The 20,426-nt window shown below is 39.6% G+C and overlaps 1 protein-coding gene across 6 annotated transcripts in view; it reads right to left on the bottom strand.

Annotated features, from left to right (window-relative positions):
- Positions 1–3,549: 3,549 nt before the first annotated feature.
- Positions 3,550–20,426, bottom strand: part of nfic (nuclear factor I/C) — a 45,420-nt gene continuing 28,543 nt past the window's right edge. For 2 of the 6 annotated variants that reach the window (XM_020620864.1, XM_020620868.1), the window contains exons 8-13: positions 18,556–18,677; positions 17,364–17,477; positions 16,272–16,429; positions 15,596–15,779; positions 12,927–13,015; positions 3,550–9,413 (exon numbers count right to left, since the gene is read on the bottom strand). In XM_020620864.1, coding sequence (XP_020476520.1) covers positions 9,393–9,413; positions 12,927–13,015; positions 15,596–15,779; positions 16,272–16,429; positions 17,364–17,477; positions 18,556–18,677 — 688 coding nt within the window. In that variant the 3' untranslated portion in view covers positions 3,550–9,392. The other 4 variants (XR_002276650.1, XR_002276651.1, XM_020620865.1 and 1 more) reach the window with 4 other exon arrangements.

Genomic DNA, 20,426 nt, shown 5'->3' with positions numbered 1-20,426 from the left:
CTACATTTTACTACAAAGACACTATGAATGTGCCTGGGGAATACAAGTAGAGTGACCCTATCCTGACTGTATGGACTGCTGCCATTCCATCTCCACATCCAAGTAACATTTCAGTGTGATGCAACAATTTATCACATTCCAATAACTAATAAGTTAGTTTTCAGTCATGTATTATGTCTCATTTAGCACCCGATTTAGAGCTCATCAGGAACAGGCCTTTTTCACAGTTCGAATTTTCAGTTTTCATGACGTGAAAACCACCTCTTCAGCCTGTGAAGTGTGTGTGCTGAATTAAAATAAAGAAAATGTTTTTATTAAGATCACTACTCATGATGTTTCAGTGCTTTACTTGTTAACTATTCCTCCATTAGCATTAGGCTGCTGATTTGCTCCCTATTCTGACTTTGGTAACTATTCACACACATTTGCACCTTTTGCTAGAGGGATACATTTTTCACATTTTTAGCTGCTTTTAGAACATGACTGCTGCCTTTTCCTAGAGTAACTGTGAAAGGAGTTGAAAATAGGACAGCTTTAGTCTCTGAACATAGTCCATCCTATAATAAAGAGCCATGCAAGGTGAAATTAAACCCCCTGAACTTCAATTTGCTTCAAAACATAGATGGTCTGTCAGTGTTTCCCCCCGTTTTTCTTCAGCTGTCTGGGCTGTTTTATGGCTTGTAACTTTAAGACCTGCACAGCCGGCCTACGCTGGGCAGGACTGCTGATGTTCTCTATACTGAGCAACAGCCTCTGGGCTGATTTGTGTCACATGACCATGTAATGTTTGTACAAAATAACTAAAACTTGCAGTAAAATTATAGGCACTGCTTGTTGAAATCATTTTTGGTTGTGTTCCCCCCGTGCTGTTGACCTGCTGGTTTATTTGAATAGAGAAGAGTTTGCATGGCAATGTTCATTGACCCAAGTGGAGGAGAGTTTGTATGAAAGGCTCAATTCATCTATTTACTGTCCAAGTTCAATTTAGTGACAAACACATAATTCTCAGAGGTAGGGAATGAGTTTTAATTGAACCTGACAGGTGCATGTATTTGACCTCAAGTTATTTTGCTATAAAGACCTGGTATTCCGTACGTCTTGTTGTATGCTGTCATGATAGTGGTATTTTATTTATAATTATTAAACATCTATTTAATACACTTTGCAGATTAATATAAAGAGACATCACATGCATGAGCTTAGAACAGATAAGCCAGGACAGCTGACGTAACCGCAGCGGATTAGTTTTCCATTCAGATGGTTGATGTTATGTAGGAAAGCTATTTAACTTTCTTTGTACATTCAGGTTGCTAGTCAGGGGCAGGGAAGAAGCAGGGAGAAGTAGGACTGAAGACAATTCATACTTCATAACCTGCTTCAACACAGAATCAAGCCTGACAGCCAGGAGCCGCACATCCAAAATATGACTGAACTCTAAAAGCCACCTGACTTCGAATAGTGCACACATCTTCTCTACAGGTGAAGGTTTAGTATTTACATTTTTTATCTTGGTCACACTATGAACCTCTGCCAGACAATATGGTGCAGTAATAAGACTCCCCAAGTACAATATGCACAGTAATCTTGGTCATCAGCTGTAATCCACGTCAGCTCTACAATAAATATACCCTTTGCATGTACTGCAGTGTTATTGTTAATTGAGCTTTTGAAAGGAGGTTATTTACTATAAATATATGGCCGCATGTTTTGTTGTTGTTGTATTTGGTTGTGCAGTATTATATTAAATCAGTTTTGGTATTATTGACTCTACCCAGAGGGATTAAACTTGTTTTCAGTTGTTCTCTGTTTTGTCCTGCCTTCATTTTAATGTAAAAGTGACATTTTTCTGTGTGTGGACCCATAAGTTCTCCCTTTCATCCCTGTAGTGCATTTGCTAAGGGGAAAATAGCGCCTAATCACAGACACACAACTGGGTCGGTCCCACCGTGGGTTAATACTCTGCTTCATCTGTTTAACACATCTCAGAGAAACAACATTATTCTTCAAGGTTAACAATCACAGTCAGTATTAAGGTAAACTTCATCCTAAGCTGCTGTTGTTATTCAGTACACATCAAGATGTGAACTATTACCTTAGCCAAGCAACTTCTGTTCCTGATCCTACTCTACTGAACAGATTCCATTACGATTTTGTTGGGGGAAAGTTAGTATGTATCTGGAGCAATACTGTCATCATGTGGACTTTAATAAAACGCTTTTCAGTTCAGCACAGAATTTCTGATAGAACTGACGAGATTCATGGGTCCAGGTGTCAAAATGTCTTATACATCTACAACCTTACATGTGCTGTTTCCACTGCACTTAGAAGAATTGGTGGGTTAGCTAACATATTACATTATTTTGACAATGATTACAGAAAAAGGATCGTACTCAATGACATAGAAAGCACTACTGCTACTACTAACTACTATTTAACTAGTCAGTGCTACCGGTGAAGGCCAGACTAAAGAAAACATTTTGTCTGTTGCTGTTAAAAGTGATTTCTTGTCAGTGATTGCAACCCTAATACCTGTCGGATCAAAGCGGATTCTCCATCAGCTCTGATCACATGGTTTGTCATCATCATTACAGACAGAGCGTGATCTGTGAAGTGCTGGAAAACCGTAAACCTGTATCATGCTATTGTCAGTGATGATGAGATTCTCTTTCTGGTTGGGTCTGCTCAGGTACAAGGCACTTTGGATTTACAATTCCTGTCGGAGGTGAAAGTGTGTCCCGCTTGTGACCGGTAGCGTATTCATTTTTGGGTCGATTCAGACTGGGTCTAGCTGTTACTGGTTCCATTTTAGATTGTGTCTAAAGTTTTGGAAGCTTCTTGAACTGTGAACGTTAATATGGTTTTTTGTTTGAGTTCCATCAAATTTGCCACAAGATATTTAGATGGTTTCATCATTTGCTTTTAATATGCCATGTCATTTCCTACACACAAATTCTTTTAGGTATGGCTTATGTGACATAAACTTAAATAACCAAACGAATCGCAGTTGCAGCTAAACTTAATGTATCCACACAAACTGCAGTGATTCTGCAAGATTTAAGGGCATTTTCCGAATGGGTGAAGCCACAGCAAACCAACATTTAACTGGTGATATCTCAGTGTGTAACTTTACTCAAATCATCCCATACAAAGCTCCAACAATTCAGAACAGGAGATAGGTATTGGAAAAACACTGCTGCAGCTAATCAGTGTGACATCAGCAATGATTGTGTCCAAATCTGTTATTAAAATAACACATGTAGAGTCTGCACAGTCATCTAACCACCCCAACTTAACCCTTTCATGCATGAATTATGAAAGCCTAACTCTTTCCAAATTGTTACTATGTGATTTAATTCTTTATTAAATATGAAAAAAAGTAAAACTTGTTTTTATTTTCCATACAGCTTTGACATGTCTACTCTGGCTGACAAGTACTTAATTTGTTCAATGTAAAGTAACATTTACAGTATTAATAGTGTAATAAAAAGAACAATGTATTTAAAAAAAACTAATATATATACTAAATATGTTTTAACATACATGTTGAATTTAATATACTGTATGCTGTTGGATATGAAAAACGACTCAAACATTGTGAAGATTTTTTTTAAATGTGTGAAGTGTTTAGCTCTGATATTATCCAAATTAATTTCCCTGAAACATGTTGCCAAAAATTATCAACAGCTATTTGATAACAGAATGATAATTTCAAACAAAACATACCTACATTTTGCAGATTGCAGCTCCCCAGATGTGAGCATTTGATGCTTTTCTCTCTCACACCTGACAGTAAAGTGAATGTCTGTGGCTTCTGGATTGCTTGTTGAATAAAAAAGGCAACTTAAGCATGTTGCCTTTGGCTGGCAAGGAGTCTGCATTCTTTTCTATTTTTGATTGAAGATTAATCAATTAATGATCAAAATGATCAGCAGCATTGACAATGAAAATAATTATTTGCTGCATCCCTACAGTAGTTATCCAAAACTGTCCTCAAATAAAAATTAGCAATCTACTTCTTTAGCATTCTCGTACATCAGGTCCTCAGTTCTGTCTACAATAAAAACTGGTAAAGTACCCAGGACACAAAGCCACAAAGCAAATATGCAGATGTACTGTAGATCATTTGTTTGCAGTATCTGTTTTCACTGAGCTGGCATCTGTGTTTTTCAAAGCCAAATCTTATATCATTATCTAATGACTACATACAAGTCACACAACAGACTTAAGTAACACAAAATATTGATTGAAGGACCAATAATCTTGTTTCTTGGATGTTAATTGATACCCCTGGTGTTTTCAAGAAGTGCCCAGTGCAGTGGCTGAAGCTGGGTTAGTGGACCTGCAGACACACTAACCAAACCATGCATATACAAGAAACTGGATCTTAAATAGTGTTCTTTAATGACCACTAGGCATGAAAGGGTTAACCTGACTTCCAAGATACCGTCTCTCTCCAACTACGATTTTCACCCATCATCATTCATCTTCCCTCACACTGCTAAACTTCAATACCAGCCCATTTACAATCTTCCCATTTCATGGGTGCCTTACATTGTGGCTTGACAACTGCTCTTAGGAGATCCAAACTAAAACGTGCAAATACGAAAAATTTAAACATTCTACACACCTCCCATCGGTCCATCAGACATTTCTATACACACTGCTGTGATTAAAACTATAATCCTACAAGTAACATAATAATTATAATAACAACAACAACAACAACTCAATAACTCAAGATATAACTAAAAACAAAAGAGTAAGAATAGTGTTAAGTGCATGCAACCGTATAAAACTCAAACTCATCTCTGGTCATTTGTAGTATTTTGTCACATGGTCAAAGTATTCATACAGGCAAATGAACAGAGTTCTAGTTCTTTGAAGCCCAAACCTGAACATGTTTATCATGATTCCATTAGACTGGATTGAGTGGCTTGGCCACACTGGCAGAATATTCACAATATATCATAAGACTTTCCCCTGCAATAAATGTGTTTTCATGTATTTAATACTCAGGGCTGAGTATTAGAAAATGGCTTTTGTTTGTACTGTGAACATTTAGGCAGGACATACTACCAATGTACTGAATCTGCTTTTGCAAAGTGCAGTTTTCAGGTGCAAGGTAGCCATAGTGTAACCATAACCTAAAAACACCATTTCATTTGCAACACACTGGCTTGTCCACATTTTGGGACAACATACATCTACACTGTAGTTAATTGTCAACACTCTGCAGGCCTAAGTGATGCTTCACACACAGCAACACTGTCTGGGTACATTCACCTCAGTCCACTCACACCGATCAGACAGCAGAGCCACTGAACCAGATCGGCTCTACAAATGGAATCAACATGGCAAAGACCAGACCATGACGCTTTCTGCCACCCCTGAATGAGGAAAGGGGTTTAGCTCTTGCCTCACATACGACGGGCTTGTCATGTGACCACTGTTATGCAACCACAGCTCCATAATTAGGTAAGGGGTTAACAATTCGGCCAATTCAAACAGCTGAGATGTGGTTAAAACAACAGAAAAGTAGTAAACTGACCTTGAGATAAGATAAATGGGTTGAGTATTGGGATTGTGTTTTGTAATTGCCTAGCGTGACCAAGAACAAATATGTGTATTTCTGAAATGTTACACACTAGAAATCAACTGTCCTTAGCTGAATGACAGTAGAGGGTAAGTCCCATCTCAGCCTCTGCTGAAGCTAATGAAAGGTTTTATTGATCCTACACTCAAGCTAGAATCTTAGCATCTCACAGCCACTGTTTAACCTAAACTATGTACCTGCTACACTGGTTAATGTCAAGCAATCACACATGCAGCTTTTTTTTTTCTTTTTCTTTAAGTGCTACCAGCTGTACCATAAAAAGTATGATCATTTTCTATAATGTATAATTGTTCTTTAACTAAAGGCAAGGCACATAATGTGTTTCATGAAATATCGTGCAAAATAGAAGTTCAACAACAAGGCTATTATTAAAATTCAAAGAAATGGATAACCCCTCCATCTAATGTTCTCTGATGTAGTACAGAGTCCAGAAGCAAGAAAGGAGTATTAGGAGGAAGATCGGGATAGAGAGGGAGAGGTATCATCAGTTTCAGCCATGCATTCTTTAGGTCAGTACAGTGACCAGGGCAGCACCATGCAGTATACAGTAGCTTTAAGCCAGCTTTAACCAAACCTTAAATCTGGTCCTACCAAAACCCAGGTAAAATCAGCACCTTCGGTACAAAGTCTGAACCTCTAGCAGGTACTGACTACTGCCAACCTTAACCCCAAAACCTAGGAAAGGAAAAAGACACAGATACCTTTGTTCAGACTGAACGCAGAGCAAATTTTAGAAGTGGTCTGGCTGAATACAGTCAGCAGACGGACACAAGTCGGCTGAAAAGTAAAATCTGTAAGCAGTGCAACATGGAGACACTTCTGTGGGAGTTAAAGCTGTGTCCCTTTTGGCAAAAAACGGTTTGACACAAAGTTAAAAGCTAGAGGGAAGTAACAGACTGGATGTCCTGGTGAGTTCTGAGTCGGAGCTGTCACAAAGGCACTCTCAACACTCTCAACACATCGATACTCAGTTGAGTATCGATGTTTGCACCACACACTGAGTTACTCTGTGAAGGGAAGAAGTCAAAGAATTATCTTCTACTGCTGTGGGCTGTATCTTGAAAGGTATCTTTGTGATCCACAGATGTTTATTTTCTGATTAAATATTTTCCCAGAAAAAAAAACAATGCATGAGTTCAATGATTCCACTGACTGTGCCTCTCTGCAGCGGCTCATAATATTGTGTTTAAATTTGGGTTTCAGTTTTGGAAGATTCTACTGCATCTTTCCAAGATGATGGAATTTCACGATGTAAACCCCAGCTTCATAACAAGCAAATGAATAATGCTTTGACTTGTTCTTTTCTCCTCCTGTTTCCACCAGGGATGCACGTGACCAAACCATGTACTGTAGTAATGTCTGCAGATTGCGGAAACATTCAATTAACCAGATTCATGTTATTATCAAAATCTGCTTGGCCTTCAGTCTGAGTGCACCTCAACACAAAAGCAGCAACCCTTTAACTCAATACATCCCCGGGTACCAAAGATGTACAGACTGCTTTATAGTTGCAAAGCCTTAACAATTATAATATGGCACCAATTTAAAAAGTAGTAGTCCCTAAATATTTCATTTATATTTAAACTTTTCATCTAAAAAAAAATAGTGTACAAAATTTTAAATTATCTGGGTGTGCATGTTTTACTACTGTTGCATTTGGAGTTTGCATTTAATTGTATATATAAATATCAGCAGTGATATGTTTTAAAATCTGATTCTGAATTTCTGCATTTATATGTTAGACAGCTACAGGAAAAACATGAATGAGTTGTTCTATCCCTTGAACTGACATCTTGCTCACTGGTGAGCCACCATTAACGCAAATAGAGATTAATGTTCAGACTCTATTAAATGCTAGTCTTGTCAAATGTTTACAAGGAATCAAAGTTAAAATACATGTAAAAAATTAACCTCATACATGCCTTTCAAAAGATCGTCGACTACATGAAGCTGAAAAGAAAAAAACAAAACAAAAAAAAACAGCCATAACAGAATATTGCTTTGCCTCTCTAAAGCATTGTCATAATATACTGTAAATATTGTGTCAAGAAAATCAAACTCATGACCTTTAAACTCTGGTTTTAAATGCTTGATTTGTTGCTCATTGCCAAAACCGCCGAGGTTTCACCTGAAACCATCTCTTGCACTGTTGCTGATCCGTCTTTCTGTTCTTCCAGCTCACTCCAGTCTGAACCCCAACTCAAACCCTACTGCTGTTTTTCCTAAACAGATTTGAGTTGGGGCTGCGCTACACAGTGCAGAACCTGCCAGCGACATCTTCTAGACCACCGTTCATTTTAGAGATGGACAAGAGACCTGGATGTTGTGCTCAGTTCAAGTCAGTATGCACATGACCTGCTGCGATAAGCACTGACAACAAAAAACATTGCAACTCTTCAGCTTTGTAACATGCCACATCATTGCACTGCTCTCTAAGAGGAATTTTAACATAGCCATAGTGCAATGCCTGCTATATCTCTTTCTAATCTACCTACATGCCAGTCTGTTCTCTCAGACACAAAGAATATCTTCACATCTCCTCAAAACAGAGCAGGGATGAGTGTGGATATGCAAGGACCATATTCACATTCTGACAAACACAGGCATACAGTACACACACATGCACGGGCACACACCCCACCACGCCATGCTAGGGTTTCAAACACACCGAGTTCAGCCACCAGTTCACAGCTGGCTCTGCTGCCACATGATCCGGGTTTTAGTGTGACTTTGCCTTTTCTCAGTTCTACCAAGCCATTTGCTTGTGGCAGGTGCACATCTCCAAATGGCGCCATTGGCCATTTGGTGCCGTCATGACAAAATGATCAGCATTTGAAGGGAAGGAAGCAGCAGGATATTCATAAAAAAAGATGCCCTCTGCTTAAGACAGACCCTTCTGATACCAATGGGCCTCCATACTGTAAAGGATCAATGTCAGTTGTGTCCAACTGTACCACTGCGTGTTGTGCTCGAGGAAGCATGAATATAGCTCTTATGTTCCACGGTTGTTTTCTGATTTAAAAAAATTACAATCAATCTTAAAAACAAGCCTTGCAAAGCAATTAATGGTTTCAGGCTGATGATTGTCAATAAAAAAGACAAAGCCTCTGTCTTTTGGTGGAAAGAGAGAAAAAAATTTGCAGTTTCAACTCTTAGTTTCCTTCAGTCATCAATAACATATTAAAAAGTGCAAAGAAACGTAACATATTAACAACAGGATCTCTCTTTCAATTCGGAGGCTTATTTGCATATATAATACGCAGCACCTGCAGCGGAGGGGGCATTCTAGGTGTTGAAAGGGGATGAGGTCTACATCTGTCCCAGGAAAGAGACCATAGGTAGAGACCCAGCGTACAGGGGTAAAGGATGACATCCATCCCAGTGAAACAGCCCTCATCCTGGGGACTCAGTTAGGACTTGGTGTGTTGAGGCCTAGTTCTGGTTTGCCGTTAATCTGGACCTACCAGACATCTGCATTAGTCCGGTACTTCTATTTGAAAATCACAACTCATGTCAGTGGCCATTTCTGGGAATTGTTTTGTGTCATATGGCGTAGTACATTCTGGGGCTGCAAAATGGCTGAGAAAGAGCAGCATCCTTCTTCCATCCAGGCCGTCTCCTCTGGGTACATACACATATGTAAATATATTTCACTGTATATTTATATATTTGTATGACCACTTCTACAAAGCTGAATATTCCTTTCTGGCATTGTCCTAACGTTACTTCCTTTCATCCAGGACATTACCATGACAATCACCTTTCCTCCAGAGTTCACTCAGTTGCCCAGATACCAAGACTGGAAGAGAGACAAACACACAATTAAAATTTGAACTGATTTGCATTTTTATCACACAGAGGTACAAGGCTTTTTTGATGAGTAATCATCACACCAAATTTACATGTAAAACCATTTACGAAATTGATTGTTGCACACATCAATTTTTGAGTAATTACAAAAATATTGTATTTTATTCAAGTAATTCATGTGTATAAACAATTTAAAACTCTAACAAAAGATGAAGCTATTGTTAAAGGCTTAGTGAAAGTGATTGGTTCGTTCATGAACAATGCTTACTCTTCAAACGTAAAAAAAAATATGGAGCTTTACCTTCAGTCAAAAGCAACTTCCAGTTAACTGGAAACATGGTTTTCACTTCTAGACTTACATTTCTGCTGTGGAGCCTTGCATTAACTCCACATCTCTCTCCTCAGATCCCAGAGGAGTTTACAGAACTAAATTAGAATTCCTGCGCTCATGATACTCAACTTTCAGTCCAAACTTCAATAATCTATGTGGGCACCAGTCAAATAATGAGTCATTTTCTGCCCGTCAGGACACATCCTCATGTAGGAATTTAGAACTCTTAAAAATGTAAGGCCCCTTACAGTCTGGGCAATACTAGCACTGTCACCTCACAACAAGAAGGTTCTGGGTTCAATGCCCAACCAACCCGGTGCCTTTTTGTGCAGAGTCTGCGTATTCTCCCTGTGCCTGCGTGGGTTCTCTCTGGCTTCCAAACACATGCCGCTTAGGATGATTGGTGACTCTAAATTGGACATTATCCGGAAGATCATAAAGGGCATAAAACATGCCAAGTTTAATGTGTCATCGTTGGTTCGGTGGAACTGATGATTCACTGTGGCGAACCCTAACGGGAACAGCCGTAAGTAGAAGAAGAAGAATAGTCTGGGCAATACTGGGCCGTCACAGATTAAACTTGACAACATAAGAGAAAGTTGGTAAAATCTCTGGTCATCAATCAAAACTATTGCTTCTACATCTGACTGGGAGACATGTCCACTGAAGGCAAACTGATTTACAACTTTGGAGAAAGACAGGCTGTGTTAAAATTCTGACAGTGTCACAAATTAAGACTGAACCTCTCATGGCACAAGTCCTGCTATGGCCAACACCTACAGATCAACTAATATGGAGAGTTCACAAATTGATGCAGAATATATTGTACGCTGTATAATTCAGTGTAACCAAAGATACCACTTGGGAATGTAATTACCTACAGTATCCTAAGTGCCACTTCTGAATAAACATAATATCCCAGTGTTATGGCTAAAGAGTGGTTTTTTTTTGTTGTTTTGTTTTTTTTTGTTTGCTGCTTTTTCAAACAAAAGCAACACCGATGAATTATGCAAGTTAATTATGCCTATGCTTCTATAATATTTACATCATTGTGCTACCAGTCACCAGACAATCATCATGCTGAAACTGTATGGTGTGACACAGATCAAGTGTTACATGCAATGGACCTGCAAGCACCGACACACCTGGTGGATTGAACCAGGTGTAGCTGCTCTGTAGTATTTTAATTAAAGGGTCCATTTCATTAAATTTGCAACATGCAAGCTGTTTTTCCTAACATAAATTCAGTTAATTTTGAGAAGTCCAACTAAGTCAGACTGGATTTTAATCACAATAAAATATCCCTAACAACCCAGTTGTTATGACAATCCATTAAGAAGTTATCCAACTTTTCTTGCATTTAGTTGCGACAAACGTAAATTCACAGAGAGGAGTCCTGGCTCAGCACTGTTAGCTGAGCAGTTTCTGGAGCAGTGGCACTGCAATGCAGCAGCAACAACAGCAGCACAATCACACTTAACACACAAGGCCCAAGCTCTATTCTTCATCAACCTGTACTGTGTAATGTAAATGTCTCTAAATACCATATATTTGAAAAACATGTCTCTAAATACCTAAGCTATTGAATTTATTATGATTTATTCATTTCTCTAAGTGCTTAAGTGGATGCTTTCCTCTACCTGTACAAGCTACTTGTTTACCACCCTATTACCACACATACACATCTGCAACCTGCCGCTTACTGACCCACTTACTGTACCTGCATTATGGCTGCCTACCTGATACCAGGATACCGATTTCAAGGCTCAGGTTACCAAGATACTTCTATATTTGGACTGAAGGTGCCAATCTATGATGTTTTCTGTGGATGTCAGCAAACACATAATATTTGTTATTTTTAAATGTGATTCTTGTCAGATTATTTAGACCAACAGTTTTCAGTGTGAGCTGCACAAGAAGACTTCAGGGGAGGCACAGTGTGAGAAAAAATAAACCTGAAAAATTTACTGTAAACACCAAACTTCAGCTACAGTATGGGGTGAACAGAAAATGGAGTAAATATCTTGATGATTGTTTGGATTTTCATGGACTGGTCCTGATGATGCTCCACTGCCACAGCGTGGTATTTGCAAAGTGGTGCTAGCTAATGACAATAAATGGGCTTTCAGAGAGGAGGTGGTATGTGCTGCGCTTGAAGGGGGGCTTGGGATAGCACAGAGGGGGAGGGCATACACGCACAAACTGTGCACACGTTGGGTGGCAGTTGCTAGGTGACCAAAAAGGTGGATAGCAGATATTAACTAGTTTTTGGAGCAGCGGACATGGATATATGATTTACCTTTCTACATGTCAGCAAAAAGCTCTGGCTTTAGTTGTATTGATGAGGAGGAGGAGGAGATGAGCTGCAGCAAAGAAGAGGGTGTTGGTCCACCAACATAAGCTTCTCCTCTGTCAGGTTCTCTGCAATTGGGCGCATCAAGATGTCATCACAGAATGCTGCGCCCAACTTGATCTTCTTTAAACTTCAGCGCAGTGTGCAGGGATGGTACTTATACTGTGCACAACTTGGTGCAGCGCAGATACTTTCTTGCACCACGCAACGCATAGAAATGAATACACAGCTCAACAGCGGTGTGCATGATTTCATTTTGCCAGCTGAGTTTGATGTTTAAAAATGATCTAACTTGAATAAAATTGAACAAATAGGCCTTACAAAGTATGACTTTGTTGAACTGAGTATTTTATTAAGACTATTGTTGAGTCTGTTTTCAGTTTTTGACTGACTATGGAGGGTTAATTGGTAAATAATGTTTAGTAAGAGTAGGATAGGATACAGATGTCTTTTTTTTCTTAAAGAAATGTGTTTTATGGTCTTTGAGGGGAGGTTCACTTTCCCACACTTTGAAAACCCCTGATTTAGACCAGAGAGTGTCAGTCAAAGAAGTGCCATGCTTTCTCTCCTATGAATGGGTTCAGAAATGTAGGTTTTGAAGAGAACAAACCACAAACGATAAGAAAACATCTAGTGTAAATACATCAAAACACAGTCATCAAAATTTAGAACAAATGAGAGCTCAAATATGAGATGTAATTGGTGTCTTTAGCTCACTTTAGCCATGCAAAAAAAAAAATCACAACCCTCCAATAATCTGAGTTCTGTAGTGTCAGCTCTTAATCTGAAATTGACATTGTCAAATAAACAATACTAACCTGGGCTTGGTAGAGTCCACCTGGGTCTCGAGGCGTGACTCCAACAAAGGAGGAGCGGTTGGAAGGTGGGGTCCCAGGGGCCGAGTATGCTGAGGGTGTTTGTGTTAACAACATCAGTCTAGTAATTTTAAAATTCAGTGTAACTTGTAAAGTGGCGTGAGGCAGCACTTTTAACACAAACAGTCCATATCACAAAGGAGCTACAATAGAGAACAACATCAAATCCCCCTTGATGAGTCACTGATGTATGTAGTTTGATAGAACTTGGACCTGCTCCCTATGTGACCACTGGTGGTAAGCAAGTTGTCTTCAAACTTATGTTTATCTTTTCACTCACTCTGTGGTTATTTTATTTTGTTTTTTGTACCAAAGGCCACCAAATAGACCTGAGAGGTATTCCAGATTTCAGAATTTGCTAATTTGTGAAGTGCCATATTCACAAATTTCACACACCTGTTGCTATTAACAGGGGTGCACGTAATTTTTTGGTGAGATTCTCAAAGGAGCACCTGGAGATCTTGCTTGGTCCTCACACTGTACATGGTGCAGTTATTCTACATGCTGTCATCATCATCACTGCTCTCCTTACTGCTTTTATCACTGTATTTCTCTAGTTGAAGCACTGTGGACAATGATGTGGGCCTATTTCTTTCCTCCTGCTTGAGTTTGTGATGAGCAGCTGGCTTTGGTTCAAAAGTCTCTGTTGTCATTTTAGACAAATCGTTGTACATCACTGATGAAAGCTGAAAATCTGCCAGGCGGGACCCTGGACTTGCTTTTTACTATACTAAGATGTGAAAATCCCCTCCCACAGGCAGCACTGCTCAGGGGAGGTGTAAAGGACAACAGAAGAACACTGTGACCCAGTCACACACAGATGAAGCTGTCAGACGTTTTCCTGCTTACTTTATGCACATCCATTATTTTAAAAATCTTTTGTCCCTAAATGAAAGGTGCGGTTTTTATCTACAGCATCTATATCTATAGCTTGTACCACATGGCTGTGCAGTCATGGAGCCTCCTGTAGCCACTTCAGGTTCAGTCTGGTGTTTCTTTGCTGGCGGTGGAATACTGAAGTAGTTACTTAATGTGCCCTGCTTCTTGGACATTTTGGTGAATTAATAAGAATCCTAGAAACATAAAAACACAATATAGCAAGCTTCATACTGGTGCTGCTAACGTAACTAACTAAAAAAATAAGTTTGTGCAATTGTCAACAAAGGCTATATTTTACACAGCTCACAACACATGAACTTTAACATGTTTGTAATGATGACCTTAACAATGATACATGAAAAAACCTTGTTTCGGTGGATAAAATAAAGTGCCAAAAACATTAGGATGCAAAAGCATTTTAGTAAATGTAATATTCACTGCGCATTCTTGATTTTAACCACGTATGTGCACCTGTGCACCAGTTATGGGCAGCCCTGGCTATTAGCCTGTTTGTAATGCAGAAGCAATCTAAAATGTACAATATCTATTATCATATGTCCTGCTTCTGTTTCTTTTGTTCTCTGCTTAGCGGAGGAGTTCCTGGACTCAACTTTCTGCTCAGGAAATGAGACTTAATGCACTTTCTAAGTACTCTGAAATAATGATGTTGCAAGAACAAAACTTTTTGTAAATTGCACAATTCATCCTTACAGTGTTAACATAAGACACTTTTAAAATGTGCATGATTTAAAATGATTTCAACATTCATAAAACCAGACTAATGTGAAGGACCAGTGGAAACATGGCTGCTAGTGCTGCTATTGCAACACAAATGCAAATGCATTTAGATCCACAACCCACCGTTATATCCCTAAATATATAATTAGCATTAATGTAACAATGTAAAAACATCTGGCATATTTGGCACTGGTCAGTCTTTTCTGATTGTAAAATAAAGCGCTCCTGAACTTTAGAGGACTTCAGTCATCCACTTTTCTATGACATAACCAATGCTTAAAACTATCCACCACTTCTGCCGTTTTTCAGATTGTTTGATTTGCCTCCATGATGCAGTCACCCAGTCACTGACTCACCTGTTCCACACAGCTACATGCCTAGACCCGACTAATCAACATTTAAGGGATAATTAAAGGGCACAGTTTATTTTGAAATCAATCCACAACTGCAGTTTTCATCTATGTGGAGTAGCTCTGTTGTGCAGCTGTCACAAAGAAACGCTCTGTGACGTAGTAATCACATATTGCTGCGTCATCAAAATGTGGACATGTCACCAAGTGTTTTGGTATGGTTGTTCTATGTTTGTAAGAGTCATTGGATACTATATCAAGCTGTCAATACACAGATAATACATGCTAGTAGGATCCATTATTTATTTTGTTGAGTCTTTTCATGTGATTTGTTGATCAAGGCAAACTTTATATTTATATAAAACTGCACGATGTCAGCAGTTTTATAATATGCCCACTGTCGGTCTGGAATACCCCCCAGGAGCATTTACACCACTAAACTTATGTGTTCTCCCTTCTGCACTTCTGTCTCAGCCTTTTCAGTTCTTGAAAATAAACAATCATAGGACAGGTATACAAGTATAAATGGTTAAATATTCTATTCCAACATCCATCAGAAGGTAACGTATATGCTACCTATACATTATGCATCATGTCGCACATTACTACTGTCAGGTAAAGTTTGTTAGCGTTTTGACCACTTACTGGGGGATGTGGGGGAGTTTGTGCCCCTGTCAGAGGAAGTGGTAGTGGCCTTTGACTCTGTAGGTAGTGTTGGCCTGGAGAGGGAGGATGGTGGAGGGGCCAACGAGGGTGCTGGTCCAGGGGGCGCCAACATCTGAGAGGAGATGTAGTGACTGGGAACTTTAATCTGGTTGCTGCCATTCAGCTGGAAAAAGTCAGAAAGATAGACGACCACATGTACTCATATTTAACATGTACTGCAGTACTGCTGTACTTTTTACTTTAAACTGGTCCTAAACTAAACACCAACCTACACAATTTAACACAATGTATAAAGTGACAGCAGCAGAAGTGGAAACACTGCAGAGGCTGTTTTAATGTTGCCTCAACTGTCAGACCAAGTATTAGATGCTACAAAAGCAGGCAGTGAGCATTACAGCTGCAGTTTACATGTTCTATCCAGCACTGTTTCTCTGGGTGTGTGTGTGGGGGGGGGGGGTTAGGTTGCACTGTACTGTAACAACCGGACACCACCTGTGAGGCAAAACATAAAGAATGTAAATGAGCCACACTAACTTTCAGACTAAACCAAGAGAAACACGGTTCAGCCTCTTTTGCTTTAATAAACATCAGGAGTAGTATCTGGAGCCCTGTGACACAGTCTTCTTAGAGCTGGCCTTTGACTGTTTACACTCACTGAGCTGGGGGTTTGATTAGCAGGGTCACAGGCCAATGAGACCAGATCTTTTAAGGGGTCCTGGGCCAGGTGAGGAGGATAGCGAATTGCTCCATGGGGGAAGTAGGAAGATGATGGAAAATGAAGAGATGAGGACGGGTGGGGACTCCGAGCTAGACCTGGACAGAGTCAGAGAGAAGAAACAATGAATTACAGTTTGTCCTTTGTGTTCTCCTTTAGGAATAAATAATGTGTGCAGAAGGAGTCGGATGTTGGTTCTTCTCCTTTTTTGTTGAAGCTGCAATTTTTATTGTTTGTTTTTTTTATTTTTTACATTAAAGACACTATTTTTTTTTCCCTTAAAAGATCTCTGTTTTATTTTGGGGTCAGGTTTTGCAACTTTGAAAAAAATGGTTTTTCTTGTTAAACTGTAATAAACGTGCCAGCTGTTGGTGACATTCAGTTGATCTCCACTTTATTTATACTCCTCAGAACCTTTTTAATCATGTAGTATACAGTTGAAGTCAGACGTTTACATAAGCTTTATTCAAATACATTTAAACTCAATTTTTCCCAAATCCTGACATTTAACCCAATCAACATTCCCTGTCTTAGGTCAGTCAGGATCACTGCTGTATTTTAAGAATGTGGACTATCAGAATAATAGTAGAGAAAAAGATCTATTTCAGCTTTTATTTCTTTCCTCACATTCCCAGTGGGCAAGATGTTTTACATACACTCAGTTAGTGTTTGGTAGCAATAGTTTTAAATTGTTTAACTCAGGTCAAACATTTCAGGATGCCTTCCACAGGCTTTGTACAATAAGCTGCTGGAATTTTGGCCCATTCCTCCTGACAGAACTGAGTCAGGATTGGAGGCCTCCTGCTCACACATACAGTCAGTTCTGCCCACAAATGGTCTATTGGACTGAGCCTAGGGCTTTGTGATGACCTTGACTTTGTCGTCCTGAACCCACTTTGGAAGTCATTGTCCATCTGGACAAGACCCATTTGTGACCAAGCTTTAACTTCCTGGCTGAGGTCTTGCGATGTTTATGTACAGACCCAAGTGACAAAAACAAAAAACATGTGTATGTGCGCAAACACTACTGACCACTGTGAACAGCTATGACAGGCCGCTGGTGCTGAGTGAATGAGCCTAGTCTTGGTGAGTCTTCCTGGGGAGAGGGACTGTCCAGTTCTGCCTTCTTCACTGGTGGAGAGAGACCTAAAACACACATACAAACGAACATATTTATTAGTGCAAGCAACATAGGCACTGGAACCCCTCTGTTAATTTGTTGGCAACTGCTTCACTGGGCTCTTAAGCCAGTAAACCATCATGAAACTACATGCCTCAGAAAAATGGAAGGAAAACGTAACCTGGAGTGGAGACTCAGGCCAGTACCCACCTCCAATATTGACATATAAAAAAAAACACATCAAAATGGTGAAATCAATTAGAAAAATGCATAACATTGGAGGAAATCAAAAAAACATTTGCATTAGTTTGAATCTGTACTATGTTACATAGCAACAGAGCACATATTAAACTAATACTCAAACCCTAAACTTCCTACATAAATTTGGGAAGCCTTACTCACTAGACTGCTGGGCACACACTAGGGATGGGTTCCAATATCTGGTTCTATTTTGGATCCGGTTACAATTTGATGAAATATCCAGGTTTGTAAAGGTTCATGGCCAAATGAATCTTTTATCGAACTCGTCATTCACATTCTCTGTTTTGTTTACACTCTTTGTAGATGTCAGCAAAGATAAACAAAACAAATATAAACTGGTGATTAGTTAGTATACGTTATGCTATGTTTTACATGGTATGCATCAATGAAGTCAAAAAAACAAAAACAAAACACTAATAAACAAACATGGCTGACCCAATAAAACCGCTCAGAAATAATAATAAAAAAAAAAAACCACTGCGAAAAGTGCTATTTGCAGGACGGTACTCATGGAAAAAGGGGTAACGATACATCTTTCGCTTAAATAGTCATCTAGTGTCAAACATGATAAAGTAAGAACTTCGTTATATTTGTTAGCATGAGAAAAACAAGCGCTCAGCCTCAGACCTGTCAGATCTGTAGAAGATCAGTTCACCTTCAGGTAACGCAGGTCAGTCTTGACTACACAGCTGTCAGGTGTGCATTGCACTACACTAGCATATTTATAAATATGTAAATAACATTAGTTGTGCTCGTGCTTTAATGACACATGCTATTTGTGATTCCTTGTACAGACAATGCACGCCGTTAGTCTTATTCCTGTCCATATTCTTATTCTGTTACCTCCTTCCATGTCATCGGTCCAGTTCCTGGAGCTGCTGGCAGGACTGGAAGGTGAGTGGTAATACTCCCCCCCTGGACTGTCAGCCTCTTCCTCCATGGAGCCGGACTTATGACGCTTATTCCTGCAGACACAAACACACACTGTATACATTTAAGTTGTTTTAAAATATCCTTCTCAAGCAGTTTTGTTGGGGTCAAAAAGTGGATCTGTAACTACAGTACAAGAAGAAGCCTGAAGTAAGGCCTTAATTGTATTTAATAATAGCCAACATCTCCGCATAGAGACCACTGTCCATATATAAACCTTCAGAATTGTTTACCTATTGCATTTAATTTTAAGTAAGTACTCCAACAAATTAGTGGTGCACTTCCATAAAGTTGGAGCACTTACAAAAGACAAACTTTAAATAACACTGAAGGAGCAGAGGCGAAAATGTCCTTAATCCCTAGTACACACACTAAGTCAGGCTCCAAGATTTCCCATAATGTGTCCAGCTTGTCATTACGCTCCCTGATAAGTGTAAAAGCCCACATCAGAAAAAGTTGGGATGACAAGTAAAATCTAAATAAAATGTGAAAATAGTGATGTGTAAACCATCTGTGTCCTGTATTACACTGAAAACACATAAATTATTTAAAAATCTAACGATTTTCTGGAATTTTTTTGTAGATTCTGTCTCTCACAGCTGAGGTGTACCTACGATGAAAATTACAGAACTGTCCATTCTCTGTAAGTGGGGAAAAGTCGAAAAATCGGCAGCGTATCAAATACTTATTTGCCCCACTGTATTTGAAAATAAACATTCACTTAAATTCTGATGCTGCAACACATTCCAAGAAAAGTTGGAACAGAGAAGCGTTTACCACGGTGTGATGTTGCCGTTCCTTTTCACAACACTTAGAAGACGTTTAGGGACTGAGGATACCAAGTGATTCAGTGTGTCACATGTCATTTTGTCCCATTCTTCCTGCAAACCAATCTTAAGGTGTCCAACAGTCCTGGGCCTTCGTTAATGCAATTTGCATTTCAAAATGTGCCACATTCTCTGTTGGGGACAGGTGGGGACTGCAGGCAGGCCAGTCCAACACTCACACCCTCTTCCTCCACAGCCAGGCCTTGGTAATGTGGCACTATGAGGTTTGCATTGTCTTGCTGAAATATGTACGGGCGTCCCTGGAAAAGATGTCGTCTTGAAGTCAGCAGATGTTGCTCCAAGGTCTCTGTGTATTGTTCAGCATTAATGGAGCCGTCACAGAAGTGTAAGTGACCTTTGCCAAGGGCACTGACACGACCCCAGACCATGACAGACCCTGGCTTTTGGACTTGTTGCTGGTAACAGTCTGGATGGTCCTTTTGCTTTTTAGTCAAAGCACATGCCGTCCATTCTTTCCAAAAAAGACCTGAAACGACGATTGGTCTGACCACAGTGCACGTTTCCACTGTGTGATGGTCCATCCCAGATGCCTCTGAGCCCAGAGCAGTCAACATCTGGACACTGTTGACATAGGACTTCCTTTTGGCACAGCACAGTTTTAAGCAGCATTTATGGATGTAACTACGTATTGTAGTGCCTGACACAGGTGAGCCAAAGTCATCCTGAGCCCAGGTGGTTATATCGCTTATAGAAGAGAGATGAGTCTTGATGCAGTGACGTCTGAGGAATCACAGAGCTTGGTCATCCAGCTTAGACTGGCGCCCTTTACACACTGAAATCCCTCCAGATTCCTTGAATCTTTTAATGATGTTCTGCACCGTAGAGGGTACAGATCTAAATCCTTGTCATTCTTTGAGGAACATTGTTTTTAAATATTTCTATAATTTTCCTCACACATATGTTGGCAAACTGGCGGTCCTAAAGTCAAAATGTTTG

This window comes from Monopterus albus, unplaced genomic scaffold (assembly GCF_001952655.1).
Source record: "Monopterus albus unplaced genomic scaffold, M_albus_1.0 scaffold250.1, whole genome shotgun sequence".
NCBI lineage: Eukaryota > Metazoa > Chordata > Actinopteri > Synbranchiformes > Synbranchidae > Monopterus > Monopterus albus.
The sequence above is the reverse complement of the archived record's forward strand: the minus strand, read 5'-3'. Positions and strand labels throughout refer to the sequence as shown.